General features: G+C 44.4%; 2 protein-coding genes across 2 annotated transcripts in view; one reads left to right on the top strand and one right to left on the bottom strand.

Annotated features, from left to right (window-relative positions):
* The window catches only part of LOC117395627 (DNA-directed RNA polymerase III subunit RPC3), an 11141-nt gene extending 11026 nt beyond the window's left edge, over positions 1-115 (bottom strand). Inside the window, exon 1 of the mRNA XM_059020914.1 lies at positions 19-115. The gene's annotated coding sequence lies outside the window, so the exon portion shown is untranslated. The remainder of the gene's footprint in view (positions 1-18) is intronic.
* Positions 116-173: 58 nt separating this feature from the next.
* LOC131731668 (E3 ubiquitin-protein ligase RNF115-like) lies at positions 174-15677 on the top strand. Its single transcript, XM_059020915.1, has 10 exons — positions 174-254; positions 999-1259; positions 4744-4802; positions 5379-5436; positions 6566-6750; positions 7856-7924; positions 8581-8653; positions 8976-9069; positions 9598-9713; positions 10284-15677. Exons 2-10 carry the CDS (start codon positions 1182-1184, stop codon positions 10398-10400), a joined length of 849 nt encoding a protein of 282 aa, XP_058876898.1. The 5' UTR covers positions 174-254; positions 999-1181; the 3' UTR covers positions 10401-15677.
* The last annotated feature ends 527 nt before the right edge of the window (positions 15678-16204 follow it).

The raw sequence follows: 16204 nt of genomic DNA, 5'->3' as shown, positions 1-16204 counted from the left end.
AATGAATATATATTTTACCGTTGCACAGAATTCGAGATCATGTATTCTTGAGCGTGGAAAAGCTCTCCACTGTTTGACTCCCCACGTTGAAGCTTGTTCCGGTCTGGTGTCACCGCGCCCCGCACAAAGATGGATGCCGCTACGTCAGTAGAATCGGACCTTACAAAGATGGCGGCGTTTTCATTCCATCGTGACGCACAGAGCTCTCTATACGCTGTAATGAATTGATAGTAATTTATTTATATGTGTCTATGGTAAGCACATTTTTATAGTTTAGCCTTTTTAACTTGATATATATATATATATATATATATATATATATATATATATATATATATATATAAAATTAGCTCCAAGAGCCAGCTGCCCATCGTTTCGATATGTTGTTCATATCTATCTCAAGGGAGCCTGTGTTTGAATCAAAACATTGGAGGTATTTATAGGTTTTTGACGGCGTGAACTACTTGTTATTGTTTACATTCAAATCCATGATTTATTCTTATATGATGATATAATAAAAATATAAGTTTATATAAAGTAGTGTTAATTAGAATTAATACAGATTCAAAGATAGAAGTAAAAATGATGTCACAATATATAGAACACCATTACATCATGTAAGAATAAATCATGGATTTGAATGTAAACAATAACAAGTAGTTGTCATGCCGTCAAAAACCTATAAATACCTCCAATGTTTGGATTCAAACACAGGCTCCCTTGAGATAGATATGAACAACATATCGAAACGATGGGCAGCTGGCTCTTTGAGCTAAAATATATATATATATATATATATATATATATATATATATATATATATATATATATATATGCAATTGTGTGTTTTTTATCATTTTTTTAGTTTTATGTTGAGTTCATCATTATTCTTATTCTTAATAATAATAATAATAATAATAATAATAATAATTATTATTATTATTATTATAAGTAATTTTTAATGTTGTAAAAAGGTGTCTAAGTAACAGATCACACAGTTTCAGGTGGTCGCTTTGACGCCAGCCACTCTCATTCCGGTACGGTTGACGACTCGGTTCGTTTTGGACTCGGCAGTTTTCGGAGTTGCAACGAGACTGTGTTGCATGCCGGGGTAGTGGCGGACCCTCTCTTTCCGCGAGTGGGAGGACGGACGTCACTGTTTGTCCCAGAGTCAGGGAAAAATGGCGGAGGCTGCCGCGGTTTCTCAACATCGCTTCTTCTGTCACTGCTGTAAGGGTGAAGTGAACCCCAAACTGCCGGTAAGTACCCCGAGACCGCCGCCGCCGCTGACCTGGGACCCGAGTGCGGGTAAGGGGATGCCTCCGGGAAGCGAGCCCGGTGCTCTGGTTGACATTGGTGTTTGTTGACGGGCCCTGTTTTAGTTTCTGGGATCGTTTTTGGTTTCATGTAGTAAAAATAAAACCGAAACCATAAAGCACGTATTTGATTAAAACGTTAAAGGAATCGTAGCTGCTTTTTTAATCGGTGTAAGAGAGGGAAATCGAATCGGGACGTTTGTTATTGTCGTTTGGGAGGGGGGGGGGTGGGGGTCGCGCTGTTGTTTTGTGTTTATCAAATTGCCAGGTAAAGGAAGTGGGTTTGTATTTTGTCATGTTTATTATTATTATTATTATTATTATTATTATTATTATTATTTATTTCTTAGCAGACGCCCTTATCCAGGGCGACTTACAATTACTACAAGATATCACATTATACATTATTTCACATTATACAGATATCACATTATTTTTACATACAATTACACATTTATACAGTTGGGTTTTTACTGGAGCAATCTAGGTAAAGTACCTTGCTCAAGGGTACAGCAGCAGTGTCCCCCACCTGGGATTGAACCCACGACCCTCCAGTCAAGAGTCCAGAGCCCTAACCACTACTCCACACTACTGCCCTTTATAACGCTCATGTAAACGCAATAATATCTTACTAATAACGAATATGACACTGATCTATTTTTCCCACGACCGGAGCGTTTTAAATATCGTGCTAGTTTAAATGTCGTGTGATTTTAGGGGTCGATCGTTGTTGTCATTGAGTGATTTTATTTATGTACACAATTACGATTGATTCTATTTAATTCATATGTTTATTACATTTTTTTTAAACACTGTACACGCAATCTTATAATGCACACTATATCATTGTATAATTCATACGTGTAAAAATCTAAACCCATACCTTCACTGATAATTATTAACAGGAATCATATGATAACCGATATTACGACACTGTTTAAAGTCACTGTAATAAGTGGAGAGTAATATGCAATCGCATACATCTATTCGTTTGGTTTTGCTGTGTATCTGTCTGGTGGTAGATTTCTGATATTTACAGAAGCAAGGCACTCTGCGATAGCTAGTTTCTGCATTCCGGGTGTAGCATCGTGCGGGATGCGATTTAGAAACGAGGTTAATGTCGTCTTCAGCTGTTGTTCATAGATACTGTACTGAAAAACTGCATCGTTAAATACTAAACAGGAGAGAATTGAACTTTCACAGAATGGAAACCCACCATACAGATATCAGAAAGTTGCATTATTTCTTTTTTTTCATAAGAAATGGTCTCGATAATATACACTATACTACTTGCTTTGTAATTTAGACTTCATTGAGGGGAGTTCTGAACCCCAGGACTGGGTGCAGCAGCAGGGCTAGTGTGAGTTTGTAACCCTGCTCAAACTCCTGGCTCCTGATCATTTCAATATTAATAATAATAGACTTCATTGAGGGGAGTTCTGAACCCCAGGACTGGGTGCAGCAGCAGCAGGGCTAGTGTGAGTTTCTAACCCTGCTCAAACTCCTGACTCCTGATCATTTCAATATTAATAATAATAGACTTCATTGAGGGGAGTTCTGAACCCCAGGACCGGGTGCAGCAGCAGCAGGGCTAGTGTGAGTTTCTTTGATGCTGTTTCTATGAAAGCCTTGGCATCACAGCTTGTGTTCTTCGCCCCTGTGAGGACTCCATTGTCACCGAGCGTGCTCAGAAGAGATGTTAAGGATTCAATTGACCAGTTCTCTGTGATGTCACGGTTGCCATGGCGCTGGTTACAAACTGCATTCTGATTCTGTGTGCTCTTGTCTAAGGATCGCTACCCTTGCATTCCTGTGATTCCCAGATGAAATCATTTTTAGACTGAATTATTAATTTCATTCTATATATAAACATGTAACGGACATGTTGTTTGATTGCTGAAACTTTTTTTTTTTCTTAAATTAAGCCTACTTTAGTAACTATCTATTGGTTCGCATTTACCTTCATTTTAGCAAAGTCGTTCTGCAGCGGTTTTAAGACTCCCATTGCATAGCTGTTTGAACCAGTCCAGCATTTAATGTGAGCCTAACTTAACACTGCCTGTACGTTTTGGTACAGCTAACTTAAAGGCTCTTTGCAAAACCTGGAGTGGAGTTTGTCTCTTTAGTGCACACCTTTCATCGTCGTGCTTCTGTTCTGCACAGGCTGAGCGTCGATGGAAACGCAACCAGCTACACCTCTCTCAGACCGGCCAGCCCAGCTATACCAGGGACAGGCAGTGGAACTGAGGTCTCTCTCTCTGAACAGCCTTCTCCTGTTCTGCCTGGTGTTAGAGCAGAGGAAGAGAGGCTGGCAGACGCACGTTTTGTCAAATGCCTTCCTTTTTCAGTGTGCTTACTGACTCGGTTTCACCTCAATAACCCTGATGAAGGCGCTAGAGCCCAAACGCTGGTCTGCTTGACTCAGTTTAGTTTCAATAACACTGATGAAGGCACTGGAGCCCAAACGCTGGTCTGCTTGACTCAGTTTAGTTTCAATAACACTGATGAAGGCACTAGAGCCCAAACGCTGGTCTGCTTGACTCAGTTTAGTTTCAATAACCCTGATGAAGGCGCTAGAGCCCAAACGCTGGTCTGCTTGACTCAGTTTAGTTTCAATAACCCTGATGAAGGCGCTAGAGCCCAAAGGCTGGTCTGCTTGACTCAGTTTAGTTTCAATAACACTGATGAAGGCACTAGAGCCCAAATGCTGGTCTGCTTGACTCAGTTGAGTTTCAACAACACTGATGAAGGCACTAGAGCCCAAACGCTGATCTGCTTGACTCGGTTTAGTTTCAATAACACTGATGAAGGCACTGGAGCCCAAACGCTGGTCTGCTTGACTCGGTTTAGTTTCAATAACACTGATGAAGGCACTAGAGGTGTTTGCCCAGAGAGAGAAGGATTCTGCTGTGTGCTCAGAGGTAAAGGATTTTGCTATGAGCTCAGAGACTACACGCTGTTTGCTCACGGCTTAGAGAGGAGATGACTAGGAACACACACCTTCGCTGGTCAGCAGAGAGAGAGAGAGAGAGAGACAGAGAGAGAGTCACAGCGTGTGTGTGTGCTTGTTTATAGTGCTTGCTGGGTCAAAACAGGCCCCACAAGGAAGGAAACTCTTACGTGATGGATCTCTGGCACGTGCCATTTCCACACGCTGCTACCAACTGAACAGTACTGATGCAAACTGATCAATGCACATTTTATTAGGGGTCTGAAACACTACGTTCAGCTCTTAGCAGCGCAGAATGGATTCAATCGCAGGGAAAAATAAGACGGGGCGTTTGGGAAAGCAAAGGGTTCTGTACCATTAAAAAGCTGAAACTCATTTTTCGGCAGCCTCCAAAGCCGGTTCACGTTTGCGAGCGCGCAATCTTGCTGCTGTTTTTGTTGCCAGGTTTTCTAAGGATTGCTTCCGATTTGGTTTCAGGAGTACATTTGTCCCAGGTGTGAATCCGGATTCATTGAAGAAGTCGCAGATGATTCCAGGTAGGTCATTTTTACCTGCTTTTAAAAAAAAAAAAGAACATTTTGCCTAGAACCAAGGGGGGACTGGATTGAAATCCTTTATAAATCTTAAAAATAAGTAGACGACGGTAGCCCTAGCCAAGGGTACGAGCATAAGACCAGAGGAGGCACTGTTGGAAATTCAGCGGAGATAGACTTCGGACAGAGGGAAGGAGACGCTTCTTCACACAGTGGGGAGGGGATGGAATGGGTTGCCATGGGTTACCGAGCCACGCTGTCGAAGCTGAATCACTGGGATCCTTCAAGACCCGACTTGACAAAGTTCTGAGATCAATCAGCTGCTCGGAACCGGACCAGCGCTGACGGGCCGAACCGTCTCCTCTCTCTCTTGAATTGTCCCTAACTAATTTTATTAAATGCTTGTTAGATATTTTCACATGTGTGTACGATCCTTTACAAATAGCTTGCAATATGTGTCCATTTTTGAACTTGTATTTCTAAACACGCTGCAAAGTATATTTCTGCCTGCGTTTTCACAGTGATTTTTGGATATGTTTTTATATACCTCTCTGTCCTGTACACTGTGTGTGTCTGCAGCTTGCTGGAAAGCGGTGCCAGTGCTATAAATGATGACGCAGCCACACAGTTTGCAGAGGTAAGTTTTACTCTGGATTATTTTCAGCCTGGGTAAGATACAAGGGTGTAGCGACCGTACACTAAAGTAAATTGCCTTTACAATGCTTCCCTATGCTTTACCATACCTCTCTGTGCTTTACAATGCTTCCCTATGCTTTACCAGACCTCTCTGTGCTTTACAATGCTTGCCTATGCTTTACCAGACCTCTCTGTGCTTTACAATGCTTCCCTATGCTTTACCAGACCTCTCTGTGCTTTACAATGCTTCCCTATGCTTTACCAGACCTCTCTGTGCTTTACAATGCTTCCCTATGCTTTACCAGACCTCTCTGTGCTTTACAATGCTTCCCTATGCTTTACCAGACCTCTCTGTGCTTTACAATGCTTCCCTATGCTTTACCAGACCTCTCTGTGCTTTACAATGTTTCCCTATGCTTTACCAGACCTCTCTGTGCTTTACAATGTTTCCCTATGCTTTACCAGACCTCTCTGTGCTTTACAATGCTTGCCTATGCTTCACCATGCTTTCACTGCACTTTGTTACACGTTGCTATCACTGTGGGGAAGGTTTTTTATAGCTTTTTATAAGAGGTGTATCACATGATTGTCCTGCTGGGCTGTTACTGAGATCAGGCTCTCCACAGACATCAGGAGCTGACAGTCAGACGAGGGTGGCTGGTGTTGATCGGGCTGATTCACCATTCAGAGTGAAACGAGTGAAGAAACAGCTGCTTGGGTTTGTGAGGATCGCTGCTTTTCTTAAGACTCTGCGGAGAACAGCGATCCTCACAAACCCAAGCAGCTGTTTCTTCACTCGTTTCGCTCTGAATGGTGTTGATTGGGCTGGAGAGCTCTATCTGAATAATGACATGATTCATTTATCTATTTAGCAGCACTAGTGGGAAGCCATGTAGTGTCTGCTGCTTATTCTTTGAGCATCACTAATTGAAATGTATGTATAAGACTCCCATTGCACAGCAGTTTCACCCATTCCAGGTTTTACTAAGAGCTTAATTAGCCCCCAGTGTACAGGTAACAAGCTCAGGTGTGTCTTATTAAACTTCTAGTAAATCCAGGACTGGATCAAAGCGCTGTGCAGTGGGAGTCTCATTCCTGCCCCTGTGTCTGTGTCTGTGTGTGTCCCGCAGCTGTGGCACCTGCTCTTCGTGGAGCGCCCCTTCTCTCTGGACCTGGACAGCCGGGAGTCTGCGGAGAGGCAGCAGCTGAGCGGGTCGGAGCACTGGGGCCCTGGCCGGCCCACCCGACTCCAGAGCCAGAGGAGGTACCGGAGCAGAGGCACCACGAGGCCCGAGCGATCCCCCGCCGTCGAGGGGTAAGCAGAGCTAATCAATCAGTCACTCCCCTCGCCGTCGAGGGGTAAGCAGAGCTAATCAATCAGTCACTCCCCTATCCGTCGAGGGGTAAGCAGAGCTAATCACTCAGTCACTCCCCTATCCGTCGAGGGGTAAGCAGAGCTAATCAATCAGTCACTCCCCTATCCGTCGAGGGGTAAGCAGAGCTAATCAATCAGTCACTCCCCTATCCGTCGAGGGGTAAGCAGAGCTAATCAATCAGTCACTCCCCTCGCCGTCGAGGGGTAAGCAGAGCAGTCAGTCATTCAATCAATCAACCAATCAATTGATCAATTGCTCCCCATCGCAGAGGGGTAAGCAATACTGATCAGTCGATTGATTGTGTGTGTGTGCGGTTCTTTCCACTCCACTCCTGTGTGTCCGGTTCTCTGACCTGTGTGTGTGTGTGGCGCTCTCTCCACTCCTCTGTCCTGTGTGTGTGTGTGTGTGTGTGTGCGTGCGGTTCTCTGACCTGTGTGTGTGTGTGTGGCTCTCTCCACTCCTCTCTCCTGTGTGTGTGTGCGGTTCTCTGACCTGTGTGTGTGACTCTCTCCACTCCTCTCTCCTGTGTGTGTGTGTGTGTGTGTGTGTGTGTGTGTGCGGTTCTCTGACCTGTGTGTGTGACTCTCTCCACTCCTCTCTCCTGTGTGTGTGTGTGTGTGTGTGCGGTTCTCTGACCTGTGTGTGTGTGTGTGTGTGTGTGACTCTCTCCACTCCTCTCTCCTGTGTGTGTGTGTGTGCGGTTCTCTGACCTGTGTGTGTGACTCTCTCCACTCCTCTCTCCTGTGTGTGTGACTCTCTCCACTCCTCTCTCCTGTGTGTGTGTGTGCGGTTCTCTGACCTGTGTGTGTGACTCTCTCCACTCCTCTCTCCTGTGTGTGTGTGTGTGTGCGGTTCTCTGACCTGTGTGTGTGACTCTCTCCACTCCTCTCTCCTGTGTGTGTGTGCGGTTCTCTGACCTGTGTGTGTGTGACTCTCTCCACTCCTCTCTCCTGTGTGTGTGTGTGTGTGTCTCTCCACTCCTCTCTCCTGTGTGTGTGTGTGTGTGCGGTTCTCTGACCCGTGTCTCCTCTCTCTTCCCTGCAGGATTGTGCAGCAGTTCCTGGCCGGTCTCTTTGCAAACTCTGGAGTGCCCGGCTCCCCGCCTCTCTCATGGTAAACACAACCTGATCTGCCTCTTCATCCTCACAGGCTGGGTACAGGAAACACCTTGAGTCTTAACTTCAAGCACAGCCCTTGAGGATGCATTTCCCCGCTGCCCAGAGCTGCGTTGTCCTCCGACGCTGTAGCTCTGGGTGGCTGCATGGTGAGTCTGCAGTGTGTAAAGAAGCGGTCGGCTGACGGCACACGCTTCGGAGGACAGCGTGTGTTCGTCTTCGCCCCTCCCGAGTCAGCGCGGTGAGATCCTGCGTTGTTAAACACACAGTATGGCTGAATTCTGAAGTACCGAAAAACCATCTTGATAAGTCAATGGATTTATGCTTTTCAAAAGGACTGTGGGCTACATTCTCAGATATTTTACTCCAAATTATCATTGGCAGATTAAAACAAAAAGGAAAAATTCTCCTAAGGGGGAAATAAAAAACAAACATAATTTGCATTACTAAAACTAGTATAACAGGTTTGGTAACTATATAGGATGCGTTTTCTACTATTTCGAAAATAAAAACACATGCTAGCTGATTTGGAGTACTATTGGAAGCGACTCTGCAGTCTCTAAGTCGCTGTGGATAAAAGCGGCTGCTGAGTGACTAATTTAATTTATTAACAAATTAATAATAATATTGATCGCCCCTGTGTGTCTCTTGCAGGACAGGCATGCTTCACTCCAATCCCGGGGACTACGCGTGGGGACAGGGAGGGCTGGACGCGGTCATCACACAGGTCAGTCTCGCTTCAGTCCGTCGTTAGGGTTCCCCCTGTAGTTGGGATTGTGTAAACAGCCCTCTGGTGTGTGTCTGTATCTCTCTCTCTCTCTCTGTATGTCTCTGTCCCTCTTTGTGTGTGTGTCTCTCTCCCGCTCGCTCTCTGTCTCTTTGTGTGTGTTTGTTTATCTCTGTGTGTCTGTCTCTTTGTGTGTTTATCTGTGTGTGTGTCTGTCTATCTCTCTGTGTGTGTTTATCTCTGTGTGTGTATCTCTGTGATGTGTGTTTTTATCTCTCTCTCTCTCTCTCTCTCTCTCTCTCTCTCTCTCTCTCTCTCTCAGCTCCTCGGACAGTTTGAGAACACAGGCCCCCCTCCGGCTGAGAAAGAGAAGATTGGCTCCCTGCCCACAGTGACCGTCTCTCAGGAACAAGTCGGTGAGTCCAGTCCTGGAGCGGGACAGGACGGGGGTGGGGATAGGGCTGGATTTCCCCTCTTAAAGTAGGGCCCAATCCACACCAGTGACCCTCGTCTACGGACAGCTTGATCCAAATACTCGGTTCGTGACTCGTCAGAAGATTATTTCGTATGGAGCTTGCAGTCTTTCTCTGGCACCAGTACTGACTTGCTGTCGTTTTATCACCAAACTCCTCGATGATGCGATCCAAGTCATTATTTTTATACTATAACATCTAAAAAAGCTCTGAAAATGTCTGTGATATTCTTTGAGCGCCGGATGCAGAAAAACAAAGGACATCTAGTCCCAATGCAAGTGGCAGGGCAGTGTCAGTGTGTGTGTGTGAGCTGGCCGCGTCCCCTGTGTGTTTTATTTGCTTGCTGGTCCTTTCTCCAACTCGAATGTGTGTGAAGAGGATTCGGGTCAGGGTTAGGACACAGGTCAAGCCCCTGTCATGTTTACCCAGTATTTCCTTTATGCCCCTGTGTGGCTCTCTCCCCTCTCGCAGACTCTAATGTGGAGTGCCCGGTCTGCAAAGAGGATTACTCTCTGGGAGAGCCGGTCAGGCAGCTTCCCTGCGGTCACCTCTTCCACAGCGATTGCATCGTGCCCTGGTTAGAGATGGTAAGTCCTGGTCATTATCCAGGAGTCCTGACGCTTTCTTTACATGATTGTATCGCAGTCAGGGCTGGAGATGAGACTCCTCTTGCAGAGCAGTGTCACCCATTCCAGGTTTTACTAGGAGTTTGATCAGCCCCCAGTGTGTCTAGGTAACAAGCTCAGGTGTGTCTTGTTAAAACCAGGAATGGATCAAACCGCTATGCAGTCTCATGTCTAACCCTGCGGATTGGATGAATCTATCGCTTGTTTTGTGATACTGCAGCGTAGCTCATTGTAAGTCACCCAACCGTTCTTGAGTGAAGAGTTTGCTTGGTATGAATGCCTACTGTCATTGAATTAGTCTTTAAACAGAGATGGGAATAAGACTCCTATTGCACAGCAGTGTCACCCATTCCAGGTTTTACTACCAGCTTGATTAGCCGCAGTATAGGTAACAAGGTGTTTCATTAAACTAGGGAAGAGTCCCTCATTATTTTGTCTTATTCCCGTCCCTGTTGAGGACATTGAGAAGTGAATGCCAGTGTCTTTTGCATGTGTAATAGCACCTCTGTCCCGTTCTGACTGTCTCTCCAGCACGACACCTGTCCAGTGTGTAGAAAGAGTCTCAGCGGCGAAGACTCCACGAGGCAGAGCCTAGACCCCCCCAGCCTGAACGGAGAGGCCAGACCCCAGGAGCGGTGGTCCTTCTAGAGGTGTCCCCACCCCACCCCTCCCTCCCCCTCCCCCTTCTTCCAGTAACAAATACACAATGTATTCTTTGGACCTTACTGGGGGAAAAAACAAACAAACATTTAATTCATTGATTTTACAGACCTGTATATCTTGTAAGAACCGTGGACACAGCGCCAAAACAGAACCGGTCCAAACCATCTTAAAATCCACCTGGTTTTTGTCTCAGAACTACCATCTAACCCACGTTGACTAATAGAGTGCTAGCCATGGCAAGTATGCCTATTAAAGGATTGCTGGCCATGGCTTTTCAAGTTTTCTGTTCTCCTGTTTCGCACAGATTGCAAAGTTGATCTCTGCTTTTTATATAATATATATCTGGTTTTTTTTATACTTTACGATTTTGACCTGAAGGCGTTGCTGCGTTTCCGATGAAAGGTTGCTGCTTGCTTGCTGGCCCCGCGCGTCCCGCGTTGGAATTCGCTCCAATGGGACGGCTGCAATCGCACCATGTGATCCGCGTGGGGGGGGGGGGGTTTACCGGTAGCATCAGAAAATATTTGTGAAAAATATTCTCTCCACAGTAAAACAGGGCTGTCCAATCAATCAATTTTTTTTCCTCTATCAATGTAATTGTATCAGTTTTGTTGCCAATTTTCAATGCGCGTGTTCTCACTTCTCTTGTGGATTGTGAATCGTTTTTATTTCAATTCTTCCCTGGCTTGAGGAAGTGTGCAGCTGTGACGTTTGATTACACGAGATTAACAGCCTCCCTGTGCTCTGTAAAAGAGAAGGGGAGGCTCTTATACTCTCTGAACAGCCTCCCTCTGCTCTGCTGGTGGAGCAGAGAAAGAGAAAGGGAGGCTCTTATACTCTTTGAACAGCCTCCCTCTGCTCTGCTGGTGGAGCAGAGAAAGAGAAAGGGAGGCTCTTCTATTCTCTGTACAGCCTCCCTCTGCTCTGTGCTGGTGGAGCAGAGAAAGGGAGGCTCTTATACTCTCTGAACAGCCTCCCTCTGCTCTGTGCTGGTGGAGCAGAGAAAGAGAAAGGGAGGCTCTTCTACTCTCTGAACAGCCTCCCTCTGCTCTGTGCTGGTGGAGCAGAGAAAGAGAAAGGGAGGCTCTTATACTCTCTGAACAGCCTCCCTCTGCTCTGTGCTGGTGGAGCAGAGAAAGAGAAAGGGAGGCTCTTATACTCTCTGAACAGCCTCCCTCTGCTCTGTGCTGGTGGAGCAGAGAAAGAGAAAGGGAGGCTCTTCTACTCTCTGTACAGCCTCCCTCTGCTCTGTGCTGGTGGAGCAGAGAAAGGGAGGCTCTTATACTCTCTGAACAGCCTCCCTCTGCTCTGTGCTGGTGGAGCAGAGAAAGAGAAAGGGAGGCTCTTCTACTCTCTGAACAGCCTCCCTCTGCTCTGTGCTGGTGGAGCAGAGAAAGAGAAAGGGAGGCTCTTATACTCTCTGAACAGCCTCCCTCTGCTCTGTGCTGGTGGAGCAGAGAAAGAGAAAGGGAGGCTCTTCTACTCTCTGAACAGCCTCCCTCTGCTCTGTGCTGGTGGAGCAGAGAAAGAGAAAGGGAGGCTCTTCTACTCTCTGAACAGCCTCCCTCTGCTCTGTGCTGGTGGAGCAGAGAAAGGGAGGCTCTTCTACTCTGACCAATATACTAGATTTATTTTTATTTACCATAGAAGTTTTTGAAGTTACCATAAAGCATATTTTCATCATCCATATTATTTTTTTTTTCCCCAAATGTGAGCTCCACCTTTAACCCACCTCAGCCTTCGGTATGCTGTCCAGCATTGAGATCCCGGGATGGGAATCAGACTCCTAATGCACAGCAGTGTCACCCATTCCAGGTTTTACTACCAGCTTGATCAGCCCCCAGTGTGTCTAGGCAACAAGCTCAGGTGTGTCTTATTCTTAAACTCCTAGTGAAACCAGGAATCAAAACGCTGTGCAATGGGAGTCTTATTTCCAGTTGATGTATTTGACAGTTGGATGGTTTATATAAAAAAACGTGTCCAATTAATCAAATCATCAGACCAGTTAAGTAATTGAGAGCTCAGGGGGGGTGGGACGGGAGACACTGCGGTCCTCTCCAGGAGCTGAGTTTCACACCCTGGTGGTAGAGCTTGGAACTTCGAGATGCTTGTGTGGCGATCCCCTCTGTGCCCCCCAGGGGGCGCTGTTTCCCCGTTCTCTAGCAAAGCTGGGGGACACACCACGGCTGAAAGTGTGACAGTGCGCTGGAGGGCTTGGTGTGGTTTATTTTTCAGTGGCTCAATCCACAAGCGACTTGAACCGGCGCTGTTGAGCATTCCTCTTATTAGAAGAAACTCTGTTTCAAATCTCATGATTGTGATCAGCTGTCGTTTTGGTCTGTGAATGCCTTTGTTTTAACTTTGTGGTTGTATTTTCCTCAATTGTAATAACCACCCTGAATCTCCAAGTGGAAAATTATATCCAAGCACAGTTAACTACTAACTTCCCTTCTATTAGAAGAACTAGAAACAGGGATGGGAATCAGACTCCTATTGCACAGCAGTGTCACCCAGTCCAGGTTTTACTACCAGCTTGATCAGCCCCAGTGTGTCTTAATTTTAAACTCCTAGTGAAACCAGGACTGGATCACACTGCTATGCAATGGAAGTTCTGTATCCGTCCCAGTAGAAGCCCATTCCTTATCTTTGTGTTGATTTTATCACAGCACCCCACACACTGAAATTATCACAATGGCAGACCGGTCTCCTTGCTCCCCAGACCAGTGCGTCATCTCTGCTGGTTCCTCGCAGTCTCCAGATGTTTCTTCTGTGAGTTTGGCACAGCGTTGCACAGCAGGGGTGTCTCAAGCAAGGTCCTTCTGGTTATTCCAACTTGAGCTCTCGATGAACTTCATTGATCAAATTATTTTTTCAGTTGGACAGATTAAAGCAGGTGGCTTAGGGGTCCAGTGTTTAAAGAAAGGGGCTTGTTACCAGGAGATCCTATTGGAAGTGACTCTGCAGCAGCAGCAGCAGTTGTTGATGAAGCCCAGTTCACTTTGGATAAAAGCGTCTGCTGAACGACTAATTCATAAAACAAGAATATTTTTATTTTCAATGTCTTTTTGAAGGATTTAAAAACGCACCTGATTCAGATGCATTACCTATTAAACATTTTGAGGCTTGGAGAGAGGTGTTTAATTAGACCAATGAAGTAATTGAGAGCTGACGTTGGAATGAAAGTTTAACCCCCCCCCGTGCTCCTAAACTGAGTTTTGACCCCCCTCTGCTCTAAAGCTATTCTGATCTCGGTTACAGAAATTTATTTTGTGGAACCCGCCTCCCCAAAACCTGGCCCAGCCCTTATATAATAAGCCACATAGCCATCCCTGTAAATTCAGAAGCTGTGAGAAGCATAGAGAGAGTAGACTGGAAAGCTGTTCAGCTGTGGCCACACGTTGCATCACCTAGAATTTTAGGAATGAGACATAATTAAAAAATAAATAAATGAACATAATTTTGATCTTTTTATTGAACATCATGCGAAAGAAACTACAAAATGATATCGAATAAAAAAAGAAAAAGTCTACCGCTAGGAAGCTATAATGGAGTAGTTCTATTATTTCATGTTAGATTTTGAAATGTCGCTTTTCAGTTTTGTAAGTTTTTTGTGGGTGGAGAAACTACAGAGCGGTGTGTAATTCAATATGTTAACAAGCTGACATTTATTCAGCAGGTTTCATTTGACTTTATGAAGCTAAATGAGTCTCTGTAGAGGGTGATGCAAAACATCTGGCCACAGCTGTGCAGACAGACAGGGGTTCTCCCAGTATGATCCCCTCCACAACCCGGAACCTGTCAATTCCAGAACGATTTCAAAGTCTGCTTATAAAATCAATCTGCCTGTGCGGTCCGCCACAGAGTCCTGTGGCTTTTTTTTCTGTTGAAAATTATAATGAAGTATGAAATATGAGGTTGAAATAAAGTTATACCATTTTTGAATTAGTGGGTGTGCCCGGAGCGTACGTCTACTGTGTGTAGTGGAATTGGAACGAGTGTTCAAATAGTTTTGTCCGCCTGTGTTTTTGTTTGGGTGGGCTTGGGAACATCATGCGATTCTGCAGCACCTCCCTAATCCGGCACAATCGCCTGGTCCCAATCGATGCTGGATTAGACAGGTTTCACTGTATATAGAGAGAGATTTATAAATAAATAAATGTACATTTTGATGTCTACCTTTGTCCATCTGTGAACGCTGTTCCCTATTCCATTAGAGTGAATGTTTTCAGTGAATGCACGCTATGGTAATGCAACATAAATACTGAATTTTTTGTCTGGTTATTGGGGTATCGGTAATTTAACTAAATATTGCACCAGCGTGCGCGTGTATTTGAACACCCCATTGCTTCTGGAGTTTTGATTTACTGTGCGTCTGAAATCAAACCACTGGGACTGAAAATCTGGGGGAATTTGTCCAAATAGGCAAATTATCAATTGTCTAATTGCATTGATGCCTTTAATAGGCCACCCATGCAGTTAATTTAAAACAGTGAAGAGAAAAGGAACACAGAGCCACACACGATAAAACGCAGGAGACTTTTTAGAAGTGGTTTAAGACTAATTAAAGCACAGAGCGGTCTGACATTTTCACACAGGAGTGTGTTTCTATATCCCTGATTACTGAGCGGAGATTGAAATTCTCCCACCCAGAGGTGTTTTCATGCAGGCGGGTGTATAGAGGATATCAATGACAGATCTGGAGCTGTTCAGATACAGTTGCACACTGCTGTAAGCAAACTGAGTTATAAGGGATCGCACATTCTCTCATGACTTTTTTTGACTTAAATTAATCAGTGCTGTTTTAATTAGTGAAGTAAAAAGTCACAATGTGGTGTTTTTTTCCAGCAGTTTACAATTACACTACAGTTTCCAAATGATTGCTCAGTAATTATGTCATTAGTACAGCCTGATTCACTGTGCTAACGCTCAGCTAAATGCTAAATCCTACGTGCTCCATCATACATTGCATTTTTTATTTGACTAATTCTGCTGTAGGCTGCCAATTCCAGCCAATGTACATATTATTATTATTATTATTATTATTATTAAAATTCTTTAGTTTGGATTTACATTTTTGTAAATAATTTTAGGTTTTCTGTTTAAAAAAAAAGAAATAAATGTATCACTTTGCTCACCTTTAAAACAAATAAAATCACAACAACACAATCGCTCCAATTTTACTTGTGTAAAATAAGTGTTTTAAGAATGTGTTATTTTAACACAGGCTTCCTGAAACTCTGAATAAAGTGCATGTAAATATCAGCGGAGTTTGTGTGAAGTATCTTATTTTTTTTCATTTGAAGCAGACCCCGATCTGAGTTCCCTGAAGTAAAAGCTGTACTGATGTGCGGAGCCCTCTGTAAACCATTATGTACCAAATCGATTATTCTATCAAAGAATCTGAACACAAGCTGAGTCTGTCATTTGATACATTCTTAATATGTCTTCACTGAAAACAAAAATGATTAGTTTTGGCTACAAACTGCTCCGTCCTGTTTTGAGGGACAGTCGAGTTTGATTTGATCCTGTAATCAGAGCAGTGAAACTCAACGCATTGAAAATGAAGCCTCTTTTTCATCACGAAATGGATCATTTTGAGGCTTCGGTTTCTCAATTTATATTGAGGCGTTAAAATCTGAAGGGATGTGTTTGCAGTTACATTTAGACTAGAAAACAAAATCGGTCAGTTATAACTATAAAGAGAAAATAAAACGAACAGATACTGTTAAAAATCCTTCAAAGAAATTGCATCAGGACAACGGCACTTCCAAAGTTAAGAAATATTTATC

The sequence above is a fragment of the Acipenser ruthenus genome, unplaced genomic scaffold (assembly GCF_902713425.1).
Source record: "Acipenser ruthenus unplaced genomic scaffold, fAciRut3.2 maternal haplotype, whole genome shotgun sequence".
NCBI lineage: Eukaryota > Metazoa > Chordata > Actinopteri > Acipenseriformes > Acipenseridae > Acipenser > Acipenser ruthenus.
This window is presented reverse-complemented; position numbering and strand designations above follow the sequence as displayed.